Below are 22723 nucleotides of genomic sequence, written 5' to 3'. Positions count from 1 at the left end.
TCCACAAAAGATTATTTCACATTCAAGAACTTTAAAGAATACTATTCCTGATCTGGACATGTTTCTGTGACTTACTTCTTGAGGACTCATAACTGGAGCTGGTGACAAAGATGGAACCACACTAACTGCATCTCCCATTGTTACCCGGGACTGAAAATACATCACATTCAAGCTTTCAACGTCTTTCGCTATTCCACTTATTGACAAATATTTCACATATATCACATTTGATGATGATGATGATAGCAATAACTATCACACTTTTAACCATTGTTTGAAAATGAATAAATTGCTCAGCCAAAAACATCTGATGAGATTACAGTAAGAGCTGTGTGTGTGTGAAGCCTGAACAACTCACCAACTGATTTTGTTGGACGGCCAACATGCCATGAGGTAAACTCATTATGTTGACTGGCACCATTCCCCTTGGGATCACCTGTGGCAACACTGGTGTAGACGGGGTTGGGGATGGTTTCTCCTGCACTGTCTGAGACTGTGAAGGCTGCTGCTGCTGCTGCTGCTGCTGCTGCTGAAGGAATGTCTGCAGGTTGCTAGTTAGTGGTTTACTGGAGATGGATCGATCCAGTTGTGTTGAGTGAGGCATCTGACTACTTTCTGACACCTCTAACTGACTGGCACCTGAGGAAAAATGATACCCTGCTTAAACCTATCAACAAGCAAAACAAAGTCAGACTTCCTCTACCAGCAAGTATTTCACAAGTACTTATTTCATAAAGATCAGATGGTACAATTTGTGGACAATATACCATAACACGGTTGAGTCAGAAGCAGACACTGCATTCTGAAAAATCTTGGTAAACTTTACCTGTGACAGTGGCATCAGGTGTTTCAGAATGGACTGAGGCAGCAGAGAGTAGGTGAGAGGCTGGTCCAGACGTCACAGAACATGATGGACTGTGCTGGCCTTTCTCCATCTCTGTCTCATCCACAGACACCATTTCTGAGTCGTCCTCCTCTGCCATCCCCATCTCTTTACGAATACTGTTGCGAACCTCCGAGTAGCTGTGTACACACATCATCATTACATGACATAAGGACCATAACAAATGAGCAAGTAAAGCTTTACTTTGAAATATGGCTTTTCTGCAAGATCTTCTGAAAACACTTGACTGTTTTGTTTCATTCTGCCAATACACTATATTTCATATCTAAGATATGGAATTTGGACCTGGTGTTAAATGAGTGAAAATGAACATATCAGGGTACATCAACGTTTTTCTCAAACTTGTTTCTAATCCACAGGTTTAGCTTGAATACAAATTTTAAAGTACATGGAGTTGTGTTGTCTTTTTTGTTAGTGGGCCTCAAAGGGCTATCCACAGGAGTTATTTCCCCAAACAAAAACATCTCAATATTTCTTAGTTGAAGTCTGACTTGCGCTGAGGAAGTTGATGTTTGAGCCCTGTCTGAACTGTGGAAGTTCCTATCTTACTCTGATTTAAGGACTTTTGCATTGAAGAGCTGATCGTCAAGGGGGCTGCAAATACAGCATGTGCCTCATCTCACGGTGGATAAATGTAACTGATGCAGATGACGATTGCTCCTCAACAGTGTAAATTGGCCCGCAAAAACTGGGAATCAAAAACTGACTTTCTCATACTGTCAAGATAGCCATGAATCATCTGGACAGTACAGTGACTTGTAAATCTCTGTAATAAGTCTCATAAGAATCCTTTCCCTGAAGAGAAGAACAGCCCAAATGGTCTGAATACTTGAGTGAAGACGATGCCTTATTCAAATCCTTGACTCAAAGGATGACTGAGGTAACACTTTTGTGTTGAAGAGAGGAGCCTCTGGTCACTGAATTTCTTGATCAGGTAGAGGCAGCATTGACTCCGGAAATAGGACTTCTGGTGCAGCCAACTTGACCTGGTGTAATTGTGGTATGAAGATTCCATTCTTAATTCTATGGATGTGAAATTCAGATCTTCCGAAGCATCTGTAAAATGCTTCATATCTCTGTGAGAAGAGCATCTATTAAAAGTGGTATCTTGGGCTTGCAGTATTTTGCCTGTACGGCCCATGCAACACATGGAGTTTCTCTCCTGCTCATATGCTGCCTGTGTTCTGTAAGGCCTGAGCTGCCCATGCAGGAACATTTCTCCCTGTGTCCACTGTTATCTCTGTTATATTATCCTGTTATCTCGGCTATGATTTCCTCCAACAGGTTCAGCTGACCTCCTAACAATCGTGTGGACCATGTGGTATGTGACTTCTACTTGATGAACACTCGCCGACCATGAATACACGTGCAGTCCATAAGATCAAAGTCGAGGTCCATACCTTGCGGCTCAAGGTTTACCTCAGCTGAGGTGACAGTAGCAGCCGGTGTGGACAGTGTGAGGAAGGGCGGAAGATCATGGACGTTGCTGCTATCTTGTGATAGCGCCAAAATTCGATCCGCCAGACCTTTTATCAAATCTCTAAAAGGCCTCAGAGCCTCCAACAAGGCTTCCTAAGAAACAAACATGGGTTTAACAGCCACTGGGTCAACGGATGGGGAGTCCCAGGATCATATAGGACAGGAGGGTTGCCTAGCTCCTAGCTTCAGTCACCATGGGTGGAGTCCTGGAGCACAATTTCTGCACCATCTTTTTTTTTGACCTTATTAACAAGAAGTTAATGGCAACAGCGGCCGACAAGCCTCGCAACAGGTAACAAAAAGCAAAAAGTGTCAACACACTCCCAGCAATCTCCATGCTGATCCTGAGAAGACATGAAGTTTCTGCAGGCTGAGAAATGTTCTGTACCCAAGGCGGAGGACAAATGTATTTAACGCCCTTTGATTTACCCATGACAACCAAATAAGAATCCAAAACTTACATAAGAACTGTTGACAAAATCTGTCAGAAAACAAGTAAACACATGCGTACATGTGTGCCACAGGTTACCCTGTACTTCCATTAGGGGAGATGACTCCTGTGTAAAGTGTTTGAAGGACCACTAGGAAGAAAGACAACACAAAAAACATGAACCTTAAACTTAAATTCAGTGGATTCAGAAACTAGTTTCAGGGACAAAGGCAATCAAGTGTTCGAGGGATGTTCATAAAAACAATAAGCGTAAGGTGTTGATAGATCAATGTTTCCACACACAAGATTTGTGTGAGTAGGCAAGTTAATTTGAAGAGTCAAACAGAGAAACCTGATTCTGACCAATCAGAATCATGCACTTTTTAATGTCATGGTAGGAAATCAAATGAGTATGATATTGTCAATATATGATTTTAATTACAATTTAAACACAATACAAAAGAAAATAGAATCTACTTTCCTCATGTGAACACGGGGCTTAAGAAGCAGACCATTAGACTAGCTTACTATAAACATGTACAACTCACCTGACAACTGTGTTCGTACAGACAATGAATTCAGGCTTTGAATTCCACTGGTGGTAGGTAATATAGTAATGTGTCTTGAGCCAGATCCACTGCTGGCCCTTGGTAAGGAAGCGGTAGTGACAGGAGGTACCTTCACCAGTCTGCATCACTGCAAGTACCAGAACGTCACAACCATCATTCACCAAGAAGTAAGGTACAACTGCACACCCACTACAAGCAGGAGCTAAAAGCTTCACCTTCAGCTATACACACCACCATTCAATGATGTACAGGCAGCCCTTCCACAAGTGTATGCACAGCAGTTTAATGGGTTACTTCAAACATCTTGATTTGATAGTATTACAGTTCCTCCTGATATCTAGGAAACGTACAGCATACAAGGGGTGGCTGAGTAGTTCTGAGCCCAACTGTGATGGACTGCATTGATAAAATGGGTTGATATTTATTTTTCAATATAATCCTCTCTGGAGAACACCCTTCTGTAATTGGTGCAGGAGTCTTTGGACTCTACTAGTGCTGAAGGCTTCCTCCTGAGGTGTAAAATATCAACCAAAGAAGAAATGACATTATTTGCATAATTATTGCCAGACAGTTCTTTCTGAAATCCTGGAAAGAGGTCTACCGGTAAATTTGATGGTAACACACTAGGAGAATACAGATGATGTTAATTAATTCACAGCCACTGTCATGCATTGAAGCCAAAGCAACATCAGACTCGTGCAGATTTCCTGGAGGAAAAAACACCTTAAACAGTTTCTAGTTCATTTTGTTTACCATAATGTTGAGCCTTGATATGCTCAAGCAGTGGCCTATTCAGATCAGCACACTACTGAGCATTTATCTTGACTTAACTTTGCCACCTTCTTTGAAGGAAACATCAGATGGTTCCACTGCTCTGAAGATTGACTAGTCTCTGGCTACTGTGGTAAACACAAGACTCTGTTTCAAAAAGACCCAACTTCCAACGGGATGAACCTAGACTGGAGTGTTTCTGATCAGGAGTCGAAAGATTTGGATCCCATGGTGCTGAAACCTGTGTCATGCCAAGTTCATTTGTTAAAACATTCTAACTGTATTTTTTATGGGATATGTGAGAAGTTGTTTATCATCTTCAATCACATTATGTATTTATCAACATTTTCCTTTGAAGTGGCAGTTGAAGGTCTTGCTGATCTTGGATCATGTGAATTTCGCTTTAGTTGCCCACCTCTTAATAATTACAAAGGAAGGAACATCATCCCCTAATGTTGATGCCAAGTCTGCATGGATGGCTGTCGAACTTGGTCCTTTCAATTGGAGATACCCAACAGCATACTGGTCCTTTCTGTGCCTCTACATCCACAATACCTAGTCACTTGTTGAAATATGCTGCATATTTGGGTTAATGCAGCATGTAAGCTTGCAAATTACAGTACTTAATTAGTTAGGTTCAGAACATTTCAGCCATACCATGTAACATAACTTAATGTTTCTTCAACCAAACAGAAAACGTAACATAAAGGGTGAAAGATTTATATAAAGCATCACTTTGTCTACACACTGTCCGCCATTGCTGTACATTCAGCTCAGTCATCACTCAACATTCAAGGAACTAGCTACAGTTGAAGCAAGCTGGCAAATGCCCTGTTCCCCAGGCACTGTATTTTCTGCTCAGTCCATTCCTTCTGTCCACATTGTCAGGCAGTAAACAGAGATGTGTTACTGTATATCAAACATAGTAGCATGACACTATAGCCCACTTGTAGGTGTCATCGGACGCTCAAAATGTCTACAAAGATGGACACTTACCAAAGTTTCTGTTGTCTCTGATATTCAAATAATTTCTTCATAAATACTGAGGATTTATGGACAAATATCATAAGGAGGTACATTCAAGCCATCTCTTAATCTGTTTCCAAAACATATACATATATGTGTCTTTTCTTCAACAAAAATGGCTAAGTAATGGTCATAAGAACTCTAAACTTACTCTAAATTTACTGTATGAACCAGGTTCAAAGGTCATTTCTTTCCATAATGAACAAAATTGGCAAAGTAAAGCCATAAACTGCTTTTTCGACAAGGCTGTCATGCTGTCCCCAAGAAAACCAGATACAAATCTCTTGAACAGAGTGGGGTGTAATCATGTGTGGGAACAGTCATATGGATTTTCAGCTTCCCTGTTCCAGTGGTTAGTGAGGAGGAGATGTTTGCAGAGGACTGCAGTTTCAGAGAAATTAATTGCACGATGAAAGTTCAAAGGTAACATCTAATGTTATTTAACAATGGTGGCTATAATGAAAACTAGATTCAAAGCTCTTGAACAAATTTTAGATTCATCATTGATGAATATCAATATGGTGTTTGCAATAACATGACCTTGGGATGACTATGTAACACCAGCTCGTTGATTACGATTTATCAAACTAGTTCCACAGGAAAACAGAAGTTACAAAGTAAAACGAATTGCTGCTCTTATGACTATCTATTCTTTTCAATATTACATAGCAAAAATAGCTACTAAAATAATAAGCATTGTACCTGGTACAATGTAAAGTATAAATTAATTTCTTCAGACCAATACCTTCAAGTTTATATTGCATCACCGGTAATGCTGAAAAACTAATTTTGAACAAAAACAACATATTGGTTTGGATTAGAACCTTTAGAACAAATTAGTGTTTGATAGTACTCATTAGGGAAACAAGTTTAAGATTCATCGTTGCAGTGGCTCTTGGAAAGATGTTCATACCAGACCAACAGGTCTCAATCTAAGAAGTCGGAAAGGTGTCAGACTGTACCTAAACGTGGTAAAAGGAATTGGACTGGCTGAAAATATCTCTTAACTGTGCAGATATTGTTATACATCCTGTAAACACCATTCAGCTGAGTGGGAAATATTCTTACCTTGTACAGCCTTTGCAGACAGATTATGGGTACACTTGCATTATCCAACACACACTATCGTACTGTGAATATTCTACACACTGTACTTCTCCAGACATGTGCAACATTCACAGCCAACAGTGAGCAGTATGCCAATGTAGGGCACTTCCATTACCCAACACACAAGTACAGTGGTTTATACCAATTGTAAGGGTCACCATGTCCCTACATACATCACCCCTGGGGTCACCATATCCCTACATACATCACCCCTTGGGTCACCATGTCCCTACATACATCACCCCAGGGGTCACCATGTCCCTACTGGGGTCACCATTACATCACCCCTGGGGTCACCATGTCCCTACATACATCACCCCTGGGGTCACCATATCCCTACATACATCACCCCTTGGATCACCATGTCCCTACATACATCACCTCTGGGGTCACCATGTCCCTACATACATCACCCCTTGGGTCACCATGTCCCTTACATACATCACCCCAGGGGTCACCATGTCCCTACTTACATCACCCCTCGGGTCACCATGTCCTTACATACATCACCCCTGGGGTCACCATATCCCTACATACATAACCCCTTGGATCACCATGTCCCTACATACATCACCCCTGGGGCCAAGATGAGAGAGTATCTTACATACATCACCCCTGGGGTCAAGATGAGAGAGTATCTTAAATACATCACCTCTGGGGTCAAGATGAGAGAGTATCTTACAAACATCACCCCTGGGGTCACCATGTCCCTACTTACATCACCTCTGGGGTCACCATGTCCCTACAAACATCACCCCTGGGGTCAAGATGAGAGAGTATCTTACATACATCACCCCTGGGGTCAAGACTGACTGACTGAGTTTGGTTTTACGTCGCTTTTAGCAATATTCCAGCAACATCACGGCGGGGGACACCAGAAATGCCTGGGGTCAAGATGAGAGAGTATCTTACAAACACCACCCATGGGGTCAAGATGAGAGAGTATCTTACATACATCACCTTTGGGGTCAAGATAAGAGAGTATCTTACAAGCATCACCCCTGGGGCCAAGATGAGAGAGTATCTTACATACATCAACCTTGTGGTCAAGATGAGAGAGTATCTTACATACATCACCCCTAGGGTCAAGATGAGAGAGTATCTTACATACATCACCTCTGGGGTCAAGATGAGAGAGTATCTTACAAACACCACCCCTGGGTCAAGATGAGAGAGTATCTTACATACAACACCCCTGGGGTCAAGATGAGAGAGTATCTTACATACATCACCCCTGGGATCACCATGACAGAGTATTTAACACACATCACCCCTGGGTCACCATGAGAGAATACTCTACACACATCACCCATTGGGTCACCATGAGAGAGTATCCTACATACATCACCCATTCGGTACCCATGAGAGAATATTCTACATACATCACCCCTGGGGTCACCATGAGAGAGTATCCTACATACATAACCCCCGGGGTCACCATGAGAGAGTATCCTACATCCATCACCCCTGGGGTCACCATGAAAGAATATCCTACATACATCACTCATGGGGTCACCATGGAAGAATATCCTACATACATAACCCCTGGGGTCACCATGAGAGAGTATCCTACATACATAACCCCTGGGGTCACCATGAGAGAGTATCCTACATACATCAACCCTGGGGTCACCATGAGAGAGTATCCTACATACATCACCCCTGGGGTCACCATGAGAGAGTATCCTACATACATCACCCCTGGGGTCACCATGAGAGAGTATCCTACATACATCACTCCTGGGGTCACCATTCTTACATACATCACCCATTGGGTCACCATGAGAGAGTATCCTACATACATCACTCCTGGGGTCACCATGAGAGAGTATCCTACATACATCACCCCTGGGGTCACCATGAGAGAGTATCCTACATACATAACCCCCGGGGTCACCATGAGAGAGTATCCTACATACATCACCCCTGGGGTCACCATGAAAGAATATCCTACATACATCACTCATGGGGTCACCATGGAAGAATATCCTACATACATAACCCCTGGGGTCACCATGAGAGAGTATCCTACATACATCACCCCTGGGGTCACCATGAGAGAGTATCCTACATACATCACCCCTGGGGTCACCATGAGAGGGTATCCTACATACATCACCCCTGGGGTCACCATGAGAGAGTATCCTACATACATCACCCTGGGGTCACCATGAGAGAGTATCCTACATACATCACCCCTGGGGTCACCATGAGAGAGTATCCTACATACATCACCCTGGGTCACCATTCTTACATACATCACCCATTGGGTCACCATGAGAGAGTATCCTACATACATCACCCTGGGGTCACCATGAGAGGGTATCCTACATACATCACCCCTGGGGTCACCATGAGAGAGTATCCTACATACATCACCCCTGGGGTCACCATGAGAGAGTATCCTACATACATCACCCCTGGGGTCACCATGAGAGAGTATCCTACATACATCACCCCTGGGGTCACCATTCTTACATACATCACCCCTGGGGTCACCATGAGAGAGTATCCTACATACATCACCCCTGGGGTCACCATGAGAGAGCACCCTACATACATCACCCCTGGGGTCACCATGAGAGAGTATCCTACACACATCACCCCTGGGGTCACCATGAAAGAATAGCACACATCACATAGGGGTCCACCATTAAAGAATAGGCCACATCACCAGGTGTTCACTGTCGGGCAATATGCCACATCACATGTACAACTCCATGTGATGTTATCTGTACAGTTTGTGTCTTACTACATGTTTAAGTTAACCAAATGTTCAAAAATGCATCCTTTAGGTTGTCATAGTAGATGAGCTTTGACAATTAATAGCAATAGAAAAAAGAATGTTTAGTGTACATTATGAACTAGCACAGTTTAAGTTCAGGGGTGTCCCAGCTCCACCCTATTGTCACATGCGGTGCCTGCTGACTGACACAGAGGCTGATACTTACACTGTTCATGGCATCGGGCAATATTGTCCAGGTCATCAGGATGATAGTAATCATACCCGGATGTGCCAAGCAGTTCAAAGGGGAGGTAACCTATGACTGGAGGCGCCCTGAAACAAGCAAGCATACCATACTCTGTTTAACTGTTTTACTCCCTACAACACAGTTCAGGCAACACTGAGAACTTTGAGAAACATTGCAATCATATGTATGCACTGCACAGGCAACAAGTGTAAAACCTAGGTGTATAGCAGGCTACCAAGGTTGACAAGGGCATACCAAGGTGTATAGCTGGCTACAGAGGTTGACAAGGGCATACCAAGGTGTATAGCAGGCTACAGAGGTTGACAAGGGCATACCTATGTGTATAGCAGGCTACAGAGGTTGACAAGGGCATACCAAGGTGTATATCAGGCTACAGATGTTGACAAGGGAATACCTAGGTGTATAGCAGGCTACAGAGGTTGACAAGGGAATACCAAGGTGTATAGCTGGCTACAGAGGTTAACAAGGGCATACCTAGGTGTATAGCAGGCTACAGAGGTTGACAAGGGCATACCTAGGTGTATAGCAGGCTACAGATGTTGACAAGGGCATTACCTTGGTGTATAGCAGCCTACAGATGTTGACAAGGGCATACCTAGGTGTATATCAGGCTACAGATGTTTACAAGGGCATACCTAGGTGTATAGCAGGGTCTGCACTACAGAGGCTGACAAGGGCAAACTTTAAATGTAATACAAGAATTAATCCAAGACTTACCTGTGATCCAAAAAACAGAAATTTCCAGCCAAGTGAATGTCTGGATGTGAATTCTGCTGCCAGGTCAGTTTGTTTTGGCATTTCACGTATAATCTTGGTTGTCTGTAGTCTCACTGTACAGCAGAGGCATGTGGAATCCATGGTGGGTGATTGCATGTATACATAGTTGTCAGTGTCAGACTGGGCATCTGCAGCAGAACAATACATCACTAGTGCTATATAGGATTACATTAGCATGGGTCTAAGCTCAGAAACAAACTATTGGATGCAGTTTGAAAAATATCAGCCAGCTTTACTCAATCTTAAACATTAACATGATACATAAAGCAATAGTCCAGTCTCAGTTCAAGTCACCATCAGCTCACAGTTGCTCCTTGCATGGAAAGAATTCTTCAAATGAACTAAACAGTCAGGGATCATTAATAATTTTGAGAACATATTGTTGAATTGAAAATGGAGTAGACAATTTAACAAAACTATCCCCTGTTTTCGTTCAGTATATATGGATCTGGGTATTCCTATCAGAGGTACCTCACACAACGACTCAAATGTTGGGGAAAACATGACCTACCTTCATCACCATCCCAGGGACGGCATGTTCCTGTGAACTCCACCTCCTCAAATACACGGAGCTCTTGAGGGTTGATGGTTCCACACTGGATATGACACTTGAATGAGATCTGATTTTCTTCTGAAACAAGAACAACCAAAAGTTACACCATGTCATTGTATGACATCAAGTTTCATAATCCAGAACACTCATCACCCCCCCACACACATAACAGCTGATGTTAATGGCTAATGGCACTGTCTGAATGTTCTATTTCTGCATATGCCATTTCATTCCATTTCCATCATGTGGTGCTTGAGATGTGTCAGTTATCTGTTAACATCACTGAGGACAGTCGTGATTAGGAGACAAAATCAACTGCAGGCAGACTCGTAACATTATCTTTAACGCAAGATTTCAGTTCTCTTCATCTCTTTGTCAGAAAAAGATGTACGACTTCCCTGACTTGACCCACCAATCTAAAAAGCTCAGTAGGCTCATCTGGACAACTGGGCTAAAAAAGGTTGTTTCTCAGCAATCATTCTGTTGAGTTCTGACAGCTATCCCCTACACAGAAATTCTTCACAACTAGATTCCATGCCTTATGACTTCATAGTGTCAACTGTCATTTCACCTGATGAAGGGATCTGTAATGATCCTGAAACGTTGTGTGGGAAAGAATAAAGAAGCTTATATCCATAAAATACAGTCAAACCTTGTTAATCCGACATCATCTGTTGAATTGTCGAATTAACGAGGATGTCGGGTTATTGAATTCTGAGTACAGATCACGCTCATGGTGAAACAGGAGAATCATGATTCATATTAAGCGTGTGTGTGTGTGTGTGTGTGTGTGTGTGTGTGTGTGTGTGTGTGTGTGTGTGTGTGTGTGTGTGTGTGTGTGTGTGTGTGTGTGTGTGTGTGTGTGTGTGTGTGTGTGTGTGTTATTAGTGTTGGGAATCGGCCTCTTAAACCATAATCGATTATCGACTTTAGATCACAAGTTTTACAGCTAAACGATACGTACGTGTGTGTGAAAACTGAGAATGCAGAACTCTAGATCTACGTTTCGACTTCAATGCAGAAATCAGAATAGAACGGCTATAGATCTAAGAGTAGATGTAACAAGTATAAAAAAAACTATCTATTTCCAATCTTGTTCGTGAATTCGATGAGGACTGAGCCTTTGGCAAATACAAAATGTTTTCTTGAAGCAAACACGACAGTCTTGTCAGCCAATCAAACTGCAATACACACTGTATCAAACATGGAATAAAATCTCTATTCAAAATGAAGAGTAATCCTTTAATATGTAGTGGTTGTGTTCTTTCTGAAATAGCAGTTAGTCAATTAAAAGCACCACTTTAGAAAGTGCTCATTGTGTGTTCACACCATACGAAGAATAGGAATATGTTTTAGAAACAATCCAGAAAAATACATTCAGTCACATTCATGAAAACAGAAAATATAAAAATTGTATAATTCCCTAAAGAGCAAATGGCACCATTTTACAAGTTTCAGACCATATAGTTTCATAGATGTGGTCCAAACTAACACACCACTACAAACTGTCAAAGTCAAACTTGCTGCCATGGAAACAGAAAAGATAAAAATTGCATTATTCCCTAAACAGCAAATGGCACCATGTTACAAGTTGTCAAACTTGTTGCCATGAAAACAGAAAAACTAGACGTCCTAAAACTCAATACCATTTGACCACCAAGCCTTTGTGTGTAAAGTTTCACTACGTTTTCGAGATATGGTATAGACAAACAATGGTTACAGAGAGACAAACTGATACTATATTCCCCTGAACTACATACGAATCTGATAAATAAAATAACTTCACAGAGCCAATATGCCTTTCACAAGGGGTTTAAGACCATTATCAAGGGGAAAAAAAGGAAATATTACAAAAATAGAACACATGTGGCAAACCTACCAGCTGACTTCCTAAACCGGGTATTTATAGCTCTCTTTAGACAGATGGCAAACAACAGGCCACAATATAAACTCACTACACTTCCAGTCAGTTGGGCTAGAAATGACATTTTCATTTAAAAAAATGAGCAAGTTTTTGAGCACCATAGCTGAGTTCATTCTTGCAAAGTTTCACCTTCACAGGCCCTGTGGTTTAAAGTGAGTGAGTGAGTATGGTTTTATGTTGCTTTTAGCAATATTCCAGCAATATCACGGCGGGGGACACCAGAAACCCTGTGGTTTAAAAGGAGATTTTGAAAATGCAACAGTTACAAAGGGGTAGCTTAAAAGTCCTGAGCCAAGCTATGTCGATGCTGAATTTTTTCTGTGTGATGCCCTCCAGTGTCCACTCACTTCTGCCATGATGCTACAGTACCTGGTTCAGATTTCCGCTTGATAAAGTATTAAGTTCTGCACAACAGAATGGCATCATAATCAATTAGCTTCATGCTTGACAAAAAGCATCTTCCTGAGATATGGGGAGATAATGCAATATTAAAGTTTCTTGCCAAACTCAGTAATATTTTGGCTGGACTAATGGGTCTATGCATAGTCCATTCAAGATTGCATAACAAAATCAACATTCAGTTCAAAAAAACAACCAGCAACTGCCATGGAGATTTCAGTTGATTGCAGGATATGCAGAGTATGTTCATAGAATAACGCTAAGTCTCTGAATAATGTAATTTTCTGATTAAAATTGATATTTTATACTTATCCTGACTCATGCTTAATTGCTTGTCTCCTTCCTCTTGCGAACATAGTGGAACTAATGGGAGGGCTGACCTCATGAATCAGGATAAGTACAAAATATTAATTTTAATCAGAAAATTACATATTTTTCCTTATCCTGACTCATGCTTAATTGCTTGTAGAATCCGACGGAACCGGTGATGGGTCAAGCCACTCTGGATTCATAGCTGCTGATTTACGTCCTGCATAACCCCCTAGGGAACTTCTAATGGCACTGTGTCCTTTCTTCCAGCTTCCTCTGATGAGTCTGGGGGGACCACAACTTGTCAGATTTCTCTGGAATCGTCTTCTCCTGACATTATGTGTGGATTTATGCAACTCCATATCTCGATGCTCGCATCAAGTGGAGAAGCAACCCTTCTTCATGTACGAGTAAGTCCTTTACAAGTACAGGGTCTGTCACTCATGCTAGCCTGTCCTAGACATGCCCATGGACTCTAAAGCTCTAACTCTTCCGAGTGTTGCATGATAAATAGGGTGAGATTCATCTCAGCGTCTTTGGGGAACTGTCAATTGTTGTGCTACAACAAGAGGCCCAAACTGGTGAATGCCAGAGACGTCCTCGGTAGCCATGTCTCTGAGGTAGTGGTTGGCAAACACCGTCTCCGACTTCCAAAAGCAGCCCTCCATTATTGTCGAGATGGAGCAGTTCCCATGCAGAGCGAGTGTCGACGCCAATGCTCTGACTTCATGAGGATTGGAGGGTCGTGGAGGCTCAAGTCCTGCTGCTTTGTAGGCTCTCAATATGACGGCTCTCATCCATATTGATATTGTTGTATGTGAGACCTCTGTAGGCGTCTCCGTAGATAAAGGGATGAAAAGGCGCGCTTGAATATTCGACCTTTGTAGGTAGACTTTCAAAGCTCTGACTGGGCATAGGGATAAATCTTGAGTATCCTGTGGCCCTAGGATTGACGAGAGTGCTGGGATATGGAACTGTCTGTCTGGTTGACCAGGCAGTTGGTTCTTTGCTATGAAGTCCCATCTCAATCCCAGATGTACAGTGTCACGATGTGCGTCAAATCGTGTTCGTTCAAAGTCCAGAGCATGTATTTCTGACATCCATGCTGCTGTTGCCAAGGCGATCAGGAACAGAGTTTTATGAGTTAACCTCTCATAGGATGTCCTTTCTAGTGGTTCGTAAGTGTCACTGGTGAGATGCTGCAAGACCACGTTGAGATCCCAAGCAGGCGCCTTAAACTTCTTTTGTTGGTCTTCCAACTTAAAGGAGCGTAGTAATGCCAGTATCTCTGGTACTTTGGTCAGCTTCACACCCGTCTTCATAATGATAACTGTGCTGAGGGCCGCTAGGTATGTAGAGAGTGTTGACCCTTTTAGCCGCCTTGTTTGTCTTAGATGACAAAGGTATTCCGCCACTTGAGGATGTTTTGCTTTCATCGCCGTGAAACCCTTCCTCAATGCATATTTCTCAAAACTCTGCCACTTGTTGTCTACGTAGAGCTAATGTGACTGCTTTTGCTGCCCTGGCGGAATATCCTCTTTTCTTCAAGCCAGTCGTGATACGTTCCATGAGCGTAGCTGAAATACTGTTGAACTAGTAGGTTTGGCCACTCTTGGAGTTGCAGGGTTGGGTATTTCCGAGTTCTTGAATGAGAATGGGAAACCACACTCTCGCTGGCCAGTAAGGCGCGACCAAATCAGTTGCAGCTTCTTCGTCTGCTTGATTTTCTACAACACCTTCGGTATTAGAGCTGGAGGAGGGAACGCGTAAGCATTTAGTCCTTCCCAAGATATGCTTAAAGCATCTGTTGCCCATGCTTGTGGATCTGGAATCGGAGAGACGAATGTTGGTAGTTGTTTGTTGAACTTTGTCGCAAACAGGTCTATCAGTGGAGATCCTATCGTCTGAATGATGCATCTGAACGCCTCTGGATGTAACATCCACTCCGTCGGGGATGGTTGCGTTGGACGAGATAGGGCGTCTGCTATCACATTTTTGGCTCCGGGAATGTGGCATGCTTTTATGTCGGTGTTCAGGTTGTCTATTATGCTGAATAGCTGAAAGCTGAGGTCTAGCAGATTCCTTGACCTTGTTGATCCTTGTCTGTTGATGTAGAACGCCACTGTTGAGTTGTCCGTATGGATCATCAGCTGTGCGTTCCTTAGTATGCTGGACCAGTGTAGTAAGGCGTTTATAACTGCTTTCATTTCGAGCATGTTGATGTGCAGACTTTGTTCCTGACTCGACCATTTTCCCGCTGCCACTTCGTTGTTGAGGTGAGCTCCCCATCCCTGAAGAGATGCATCTGCATAGAGATGAGTGTTGGACTCCGGCTCTGATAAGTAGGTTCCTCAGCAAACATTCGACTTCTGAGTCCACCATAGTAGGTATGGTTCCAGTTCGTCTGGAATCCAGACTGTCTAGATGAGCGTTCACAAACACTTGTAGTGGGCGCAGTTGTAGTCTTCCTCTGCGTGTCATGTCTTGTGCTGATGTGTTGAGACCGAGTAGGCTCTGCCAACTTCATAGTGGTAACGGAGAGAGCAATGCTTGAGATATCATCTGTTGTATCTTGACCCAACCCTCCTCTGGAACGACTATGCAATTCGCTGATGTGATGAGTCGTATTCCTAGGAATTGAAGATCCTGTGTAGGTTCTAGTTCCGATTTGAGGAGATTTACTAGCCATCCTAGTTGTGTGAGTAGCCTGATGGTGAAGTCTAGTTGCAGTCTGAGTTGACTGGGATCTTGATAAGCTTGAATCCCGTCGTCCAGGTAAAATGCACTGAGTAGACCTCGATGATGTAGGTATGTGATGATGGGATTTGTCACTCGAGTAAACAACCAGGGGGCCGACGATATTCCAAAAGGTAGCACCTTCCATTGGTAATGACATCTGTTGAAGAGGAATCGAAGGTATCTCCTTGAGTCCATGTGTATTGGGATGTGAAGATACACATCCTGTAGATCTATGCTGGCAAGGTAGTCTAACGGACAGACGACTTGTCGTAGTTGAGGAAGGTGTATCATCCTGAACTTTGCTGGTCTGCGTAGATAATCCTGGTTGAATTTCCTCATGTTGTAGATTAGTCGGGAACTTTTCCTTGGAACTTTTCTTTGGTACCAAGAAGATTGGGGAGTAAAAACCGGGCGTGATGAGTTCCTGTTTTATTTCTTCGACTGCCTCCTTCTTGAGTAGAGTTGTGATGGCGTCGAGTAGTTTCTCCCTCTGGTCAGTAGCATAGTTGTGCGTCCGAGGAGTGCTTGTCAATGGTGGAACTGCTTGTAGTTGTATCTTGTATCCTCTGCATAGTATCTGGGATACGTAGTTGTCCTGAAGAATTCCCCAATTCTCCCAGTAGCGTTGTAGACGTCCACCCACTGTCAAATGATGTTTGGGAATGGCTGGGGGTGGAAGACTCCAGTCGTTCCAAACCCGTCCATCAACGTCTAGCATTCCTGGCACCTCTGAATCCTCTGCCTCTTCCGGGGTTACCTCTGAGAGCTCCGGTTGGGCGACGAAAAGAATCCTTGCCTCCTCTGCAAGTGCCGTATTTCTTCTCTCTAGCTCTCTGTATCTCCGCAAACTTCAATTTGCCAGAGTAGCGTTGAGATGTCTGTTGGATAACACTGGCCAGTGTATTGATGGACTTGATCATCATGACCTCCCTAGACTCCTTTGTAACTTCTTTGGCCACGTCTTCAATTTCCCCTGCGAAACTAGCTGCTGCTGACCATGGAGCTCTGTACAAAGTCTTGGTGAACTTCTCACTCCAATTACAGGAAGATGGTAGCCCTTGTCTTCTCAGTAGCGTCAACCCTGCTGATGTAGATGCCAGATGCTCCGATATAAACTGCTGGTCTTTCTTCTGGGTCAGCAATGCCGAGTAGATCATACAATCTTCTTCCTAAACTTCGCAATGAGGGTTTCATTGATGGCTCTTGATCTGGCTAGACCAAAGAAGGTACACCTGGTAGTTGTGTCTAGTTGTGCTAGCTTCTTATCGTCCACTTTATAAGTCCTGGTACGGGTGTCGTTAATGATTTTGTAGTTCTCATCTATCTCTGGGGCCTTCATGAAGGGTTCCATATGGTGTAGAGAGAACTTCTTGGCGTTGAACGGTGGTTTACTTTGACTCTGGAACTTCGTTGCCTTCCTGAAGGCTGTACTGAGGTTCTCTGGTACATTCAACACAGGATCTATGGGTGGAAGGGTGAGCGTATCAAATTCGTCGTTTGACATCATGTACGTGAATGCTTCATTATCCTCTTTAGAAGGTGATGCAAGCTCCAATCCATTAGCCATCCAAGACTTGATCTCTGTATCGGAGAATATGATTCCACCATCATCTTCAGATGTGGATGTATCTTGTTCTGAAGACCGTCTCCTGAGTTGAGATCTACGTGGTGATCTACGTGGAGACATTCGCGAATGCCTTCGTGGAGATGCGTGTTGAGACCTGAGTGGCGACCTATATGTGCGTAAAGATCTGCGTGGCGGTGAACATGAAGATCTTCCTGAAGACCTGCGCGAAGGTGATGGATCCGTAAAAAGATCCACCCTGGAGTCTTGAGACGTATTCCTTCGTGAAAGTGCAGATTCTCTTCCGTGGGATGTGAAGTACGTTCGCGCAGGTCCATGATGATTGTCCGAGTCTGAGGTCGAGGATGATCTGCGATGCTCCGGTGAACGTCTGGTTCTCCTTCGCGAATGCTCCTCTTCTACTGCAGGCTCATCGTTGTCCAGGTTGACAGGTTCTCGGGAAGTTGATCATGTCTGATCAAACTGTCTGATCATGTGACAGTTTGGGCGCCAAATATCAAAGGGAGGCTACTCGTGGGGTAAGTGATTTTACGTCTGCTTTTTTTAAGGGAGCTTCAAAAGGGGATTCAAGTGTTCCACTATAGTTCGCAAGAGGAAGGAGACAAGCAATTAAGCATGAGTCAGGATAAGGAAAAATTATATAATATACAGTAACAAATAAACCCATATAAATTGAGAAAGAGCACCAGTCAGATGGGAAATTAAGAACCTGATGGAATATAGACTTGCTTCATTTAGGGTTTTAGCATTGCAGGGTGGGTTTGGCAGTAATGTGGTTCAGGGACTGTGAGACAGACTAAGCATGTTCACAACATCATCAACTAACATTGAGAGAGATTGTCCCAAATCTCTTTACATTTTTAATCTTGCTTCTCTAATGACAATGCACTTCACAGTAGGGCTGTGTATAATGGCAAATAAATTGTATTGCAATATATTGCGATTCAGGTACATGTATTGTGATACGTATTGTGATAATTTGGGAACTTAGGTGTTTGACAGTAGGTGACACTAATTGTACATGTCAGTATTATTTTCTACATTATAAGTACCTAAACAAGTAATGATTCTGATAACAGCAATCTCAAACTTATGTTGCACAGTCAGGGATTCTATTTTCATTTTTTTTAAATTTACAGTTTTACAGTATGCCGTTTTGTGACTGAATAACGAAGTGAAACATCTGTTGTTAATTTAAACCGTAAAGATAATCACAAAAACTTCATATATATTCTTTACCCAATATACAGGTTCCTCTCTTCCCCCCCAAGCTTAATTATCCCCATGGAATATTTGTCCTAGGCCAAACTTTCCCGAACCTTGACTAAACTTTAAAGGCTACTTCTTTTCCACCCTTGTTCTTATATGATAAGGGTTAGATTCTGGCCTATCTGGGCTATTTCTTCCCTAACCTTGTTCTAATGTTAATGTTCATCTTGAAAAAGTCAGAAATAAAAACAAGACATAGCTATTCACATGAACACATTGATAAGATATTCATGTTGATGTCAAGTTCTATTAAAGATTTACAGGTCATCATCATCTTCATGTATAACATGTACATAGTTCACATTTTGTTTCAATATCCTTATATAAGGTGAGATTAAAAAGAAAAGCAAGCATGAAAGCAAAGTATCAAAGGTATGTAAGAGCATGTATAAACAGTTATTGATGCATATGTTGTCATGAAACAAAGTAGGAATCGTTTGCATTATTTATCTTCCCATATATCAGTAATGATAAAATAATCATGAGCTAATAATTAGTGAGAAGAGAAGTTTAATCTTGTCATCCTGTAAAAACATACCAATTAGTATTTGCTTTGTTCTAGTTGTGGTGTGATTCATTAATCCAGAATGTTATAGTGATTGAACAACCAGAAAAATAGATAAAAACTGTCATTGGAGGTGACAATACTGTATTAATGGGAAACTAAATCCAGAAATATATTTAAGCAATAAGAGTGAGAAAAATGGATCATTTCCAATTAGTTAACAAACAATTAAGGGTGAAACATCAACCTGATTGTTATGTATGTAGTAGACCCTTTAGCTAAACAGGAAATTAAACAAAATAGTTTTGTATCAATATGTATCTCTGTGACATGAGTATTAAAATACATGTATAAACAACCACTGGTAAAAATAATCATGTTTGACCCAACACAATTCCCTAATTCCAAATTATGTTAAAAAGATTTTATATTACACAATTTATCTTTACTTTATTATATATTATATCATTACCATTGTTTTATATTATCATTTACATATTTATAAAATTTCGATAATTTACTTATCCCCACTTATTCCAAATTGGCTTATCTCAAAATCACTACTATATTCAATATAAGATATAACAACAAGGCTGGGGAAGAAGTGGCCTAGCTTGGCCAGAATTTCCCCATTTTAATATAAGAACAAGGGTGGGGAAGAAGTGGCCTTGCTAGGCCAGATTCTCCACGGGGAAAGTTTAGACTGGGGAAGAAATGGCCTGCTACACCGGCATGTGCACTCCTACTTCACAGGATATGACCTGATGCATTCTCAAGATGTTGATTAACATTGATATGAAATTTGGCATCTGATTTGTCATTTGGAGGGACGTGACTCATAAAAGCCACCGATGGTGCTACGAGCCATGAATACCAGCCGGGTTTGGCAAGAGGTGAGGTGAAATTGGGTTTAACGTCGTGCTTGAGAATATTTCGCTCATATGACGACGTGGTTTGGCAAGAGCTGAAACTGGACTCTTACAGTAGGTTAACTTCCTTGCTTGAAGTTTATATCCAGACATATTTTTCTTCAAGAGGTCATGGAAATCTGACAAAGCGAAATCTAATGAATATGGAGGATGCATTTCAGTCTTAGTGACAACAACATGTGCTCAAGAACATTGTCCTAGTGGAGAAACACGCCCTTAGATGTTTAGCCTAAGCAGATCAGCATAACCCTGCCTATTAATGGGCAGACCTTTTGGGACGCAGTCCACCAATCAGACTTTTGGAATCTCAGAAAAATCAAATCCATCACCTTACCTGCTCATGGAACAGGGTCCCGATCCACAAAGTGTTCGTAAGGTTACGACATGTTGTAACTCTATAGTTTACCATAGGCTTACGAATGTTGTAGCGCTACGAACGCTTTGTGGATCGGGACCCAGATTTCTTTAAAAATGTAAATTCTCATGAGAGATGATAAACATGGATCATTTCAAGTCAGAAGCCGGGGAACCCCAGATGCTGAAACCGTCGTCCATACCTCAACATGAGCGATGAGAGATGCCAAACATATTGGACATGAAACATGGTGAGCTGTGGATCATCTATAACCATATCATGTAGTCTATCATATTCCACAGTGGTGGACATTCTGGATCATCTTCAGGCTCTCTCTTACTCTCCTGGGGGTGGTGGGGTAGCCTAGTGGTTAAAGCGTTCACTCATCATGCTGAAGACCCGGGTCTGATTCCCCACACGTGTACCATGTGTGAAGCCTATTTCTGGTGTCCCCCACCATGATGTTGCTAAAACCAGTGCAAAACTCACTCACTCACTCACTGTACCCCTCTTGAACTGTCCTCCAAATAACAGTGGCAAAGGAGGAACATCCTACCCTGAAGTTAACAACACATCTAAATAATAGCTGCTGGCTTGAACAGTTGGGAGATACTTGATGGCAGCAGCGTGCACAGTTCTGTCCGTTTACATCAACAGAGAATACCTTATTACTTTCATGCCTGATGTCTAACTGATGGGATGTCTAACTAATGGGATGTCTAACTAATGGGAGTAAATCAGAAGAAATGTGCTCCACATTGTGTATTTGGTTAAAACACAGACTGTACACACGGAAAGTAAGGTACTTAATGCATGCAATCTGTTAAGGGCTCTACCTTACATCTTTCATAGTAAGCACCAGAACTTTTCAGCCACCCTTCGTAAGGACAGGTGGACAACCTGGTGACAGACAACCTGCCCACCTACATTTTGCTATGCATACACACAGTGCTCACCTTTACCAAACTCTGCTGATGTGTTGGCCATGGAGTGGAAATCCTGCAGAAAGTTGGAGACTTTCTCTCGATCATATTCATGTAAAAGGTTAAACAAAGACTTAGAAACGAGATCACTCTGCAACAGAAACAAAAATAGCCCAAATCAGAAAGTGATGTTAAGTAGATGAAATTAAGAACATCTGTTGTTGTCTCAATTATCACATGAACAATTGCAAAACATGTCACTGACTGATAAAGGATAACTTTATTGTAAACACAAGATATTATTCAAGAGTATACACTATCTGTGTGACAACACCCCTTGTTACAGTCCATGTGACCCTGCTGTCCAAAATGTATGACGTCCGAAAACCTATGATCCAACGACACTTTCATCTACAATTAGTCCAGCCCATGTGCACATTAGGACACAATGTATGCATGGATAATGACTCAATCAAGTAATAATTATGTAAAATCATTTTTTAAGTCTGTCTGCCCCATTGATGACTTGAACATTTGGCAGATGCTTTACACAATCTGAGGGGAAAGAGAGGCCTGTTTTACGCCTGTGTGCCTGTATGGAAAATACGCAACAACTTACTGGAAGGTGCCCTAGTAGAGATGTTACACTCTCTGACACATACAGGATCTTCCCCTTTACTGTGAAGACAATGAGGAAACTGTCCAGGGCCTGCAACACAAAACAACATCAGACAGCTGTATACAACCATTAGTCACTTAATAACTAAGCTATATGCACTTCTGGTCTGTGGCTAGACTACCCGTTGCTAGTAGTGATAAGGTGCTTGACTCTGAAAGTCTGGGTTGAAATCCCGGATAGTACTCAAATCCCCCAAGTACTCAAACCTGAGAAAGTGTGATCCTAAATACAACAGATGTCTTCAAGCCACTCCCAGTATAGAAATTCATCACAAACTTTACTGACATCTGTAAGTTTTCTCTCACCCTTTAGAGAGTACAGAGGGCCACACATTTTCAATGTCTTCAGCAAACATCACTGTGTTCCTTAATGAATCAAACAGAAACCACTGGGCGTGTTGCTGGTTCAGCAGTTGCCTCAGTAGACTACAGCCCACTCCATCAACTACTAATTACTAGTCTAATGCTTAGTCTCTGAATATATATAATTTTGACAGTA

At 42.2% G+C, this 22723-nt stretch overlaps 1 protein-coding gene across 1 annotated transcript in view; it reads right to left on the bottom strand.

The window, feature by feature from the left end:
• Nucleotides 1-22723, bottom strand: part of LOC124292056 (neuronal PAS domain-containing protein 2-like) — a 68592-nt gene that overhangs the window by 2883 nt on the left and 42986 nt on the right. Inside the window, 10 exon segments of the mRNA XM_046729129.1 lie at nucleotides 76-150; nucleotides 359-639; nucleotides 827-1023; nucleotides 3362-3509; nucleotides 9238-9344; nucleotides 9997-10010; nucleotides 10012-10184; nucleotides 10568-10687; nucleotides 21580-21697; nucleotides 22166-22255. Of these exon segments, the coding sequence (XP_046585085.1) occupies nucleotides 76-150; nucleotides 359-639; nucleotides 827-1023; nucleotides 3362-3509; nucleotides 9238-9344; nucleotides 9997-10010; nucleotides 10012-10184; nucleotides 10568-10687; nucleotides 21580-21697; nucleotides 22166-22255 (1323 nt within the window).

This window comes from Haliotis rubra, unplaced genomic scaffold, assembly GCF_003918875.1.
Source record: "Haliotis rubra isolate DU_JTF1 unplaced genomic scaffold, ASM391887v1 Scf506, whole genome shotgun sequence".
Classification (NCBI taxonomy): Eukaryota; Metazoa; Mollusca; class Gastropoda; order Lepetellida; family Haliotidae; genus Haliotis; species Haliotis rubra.
The sequence above is the reverse complement of the archived record's forward strand: the minus strand, read 5'-3'. Positions and strand labels throughout refer to the sequence as shown.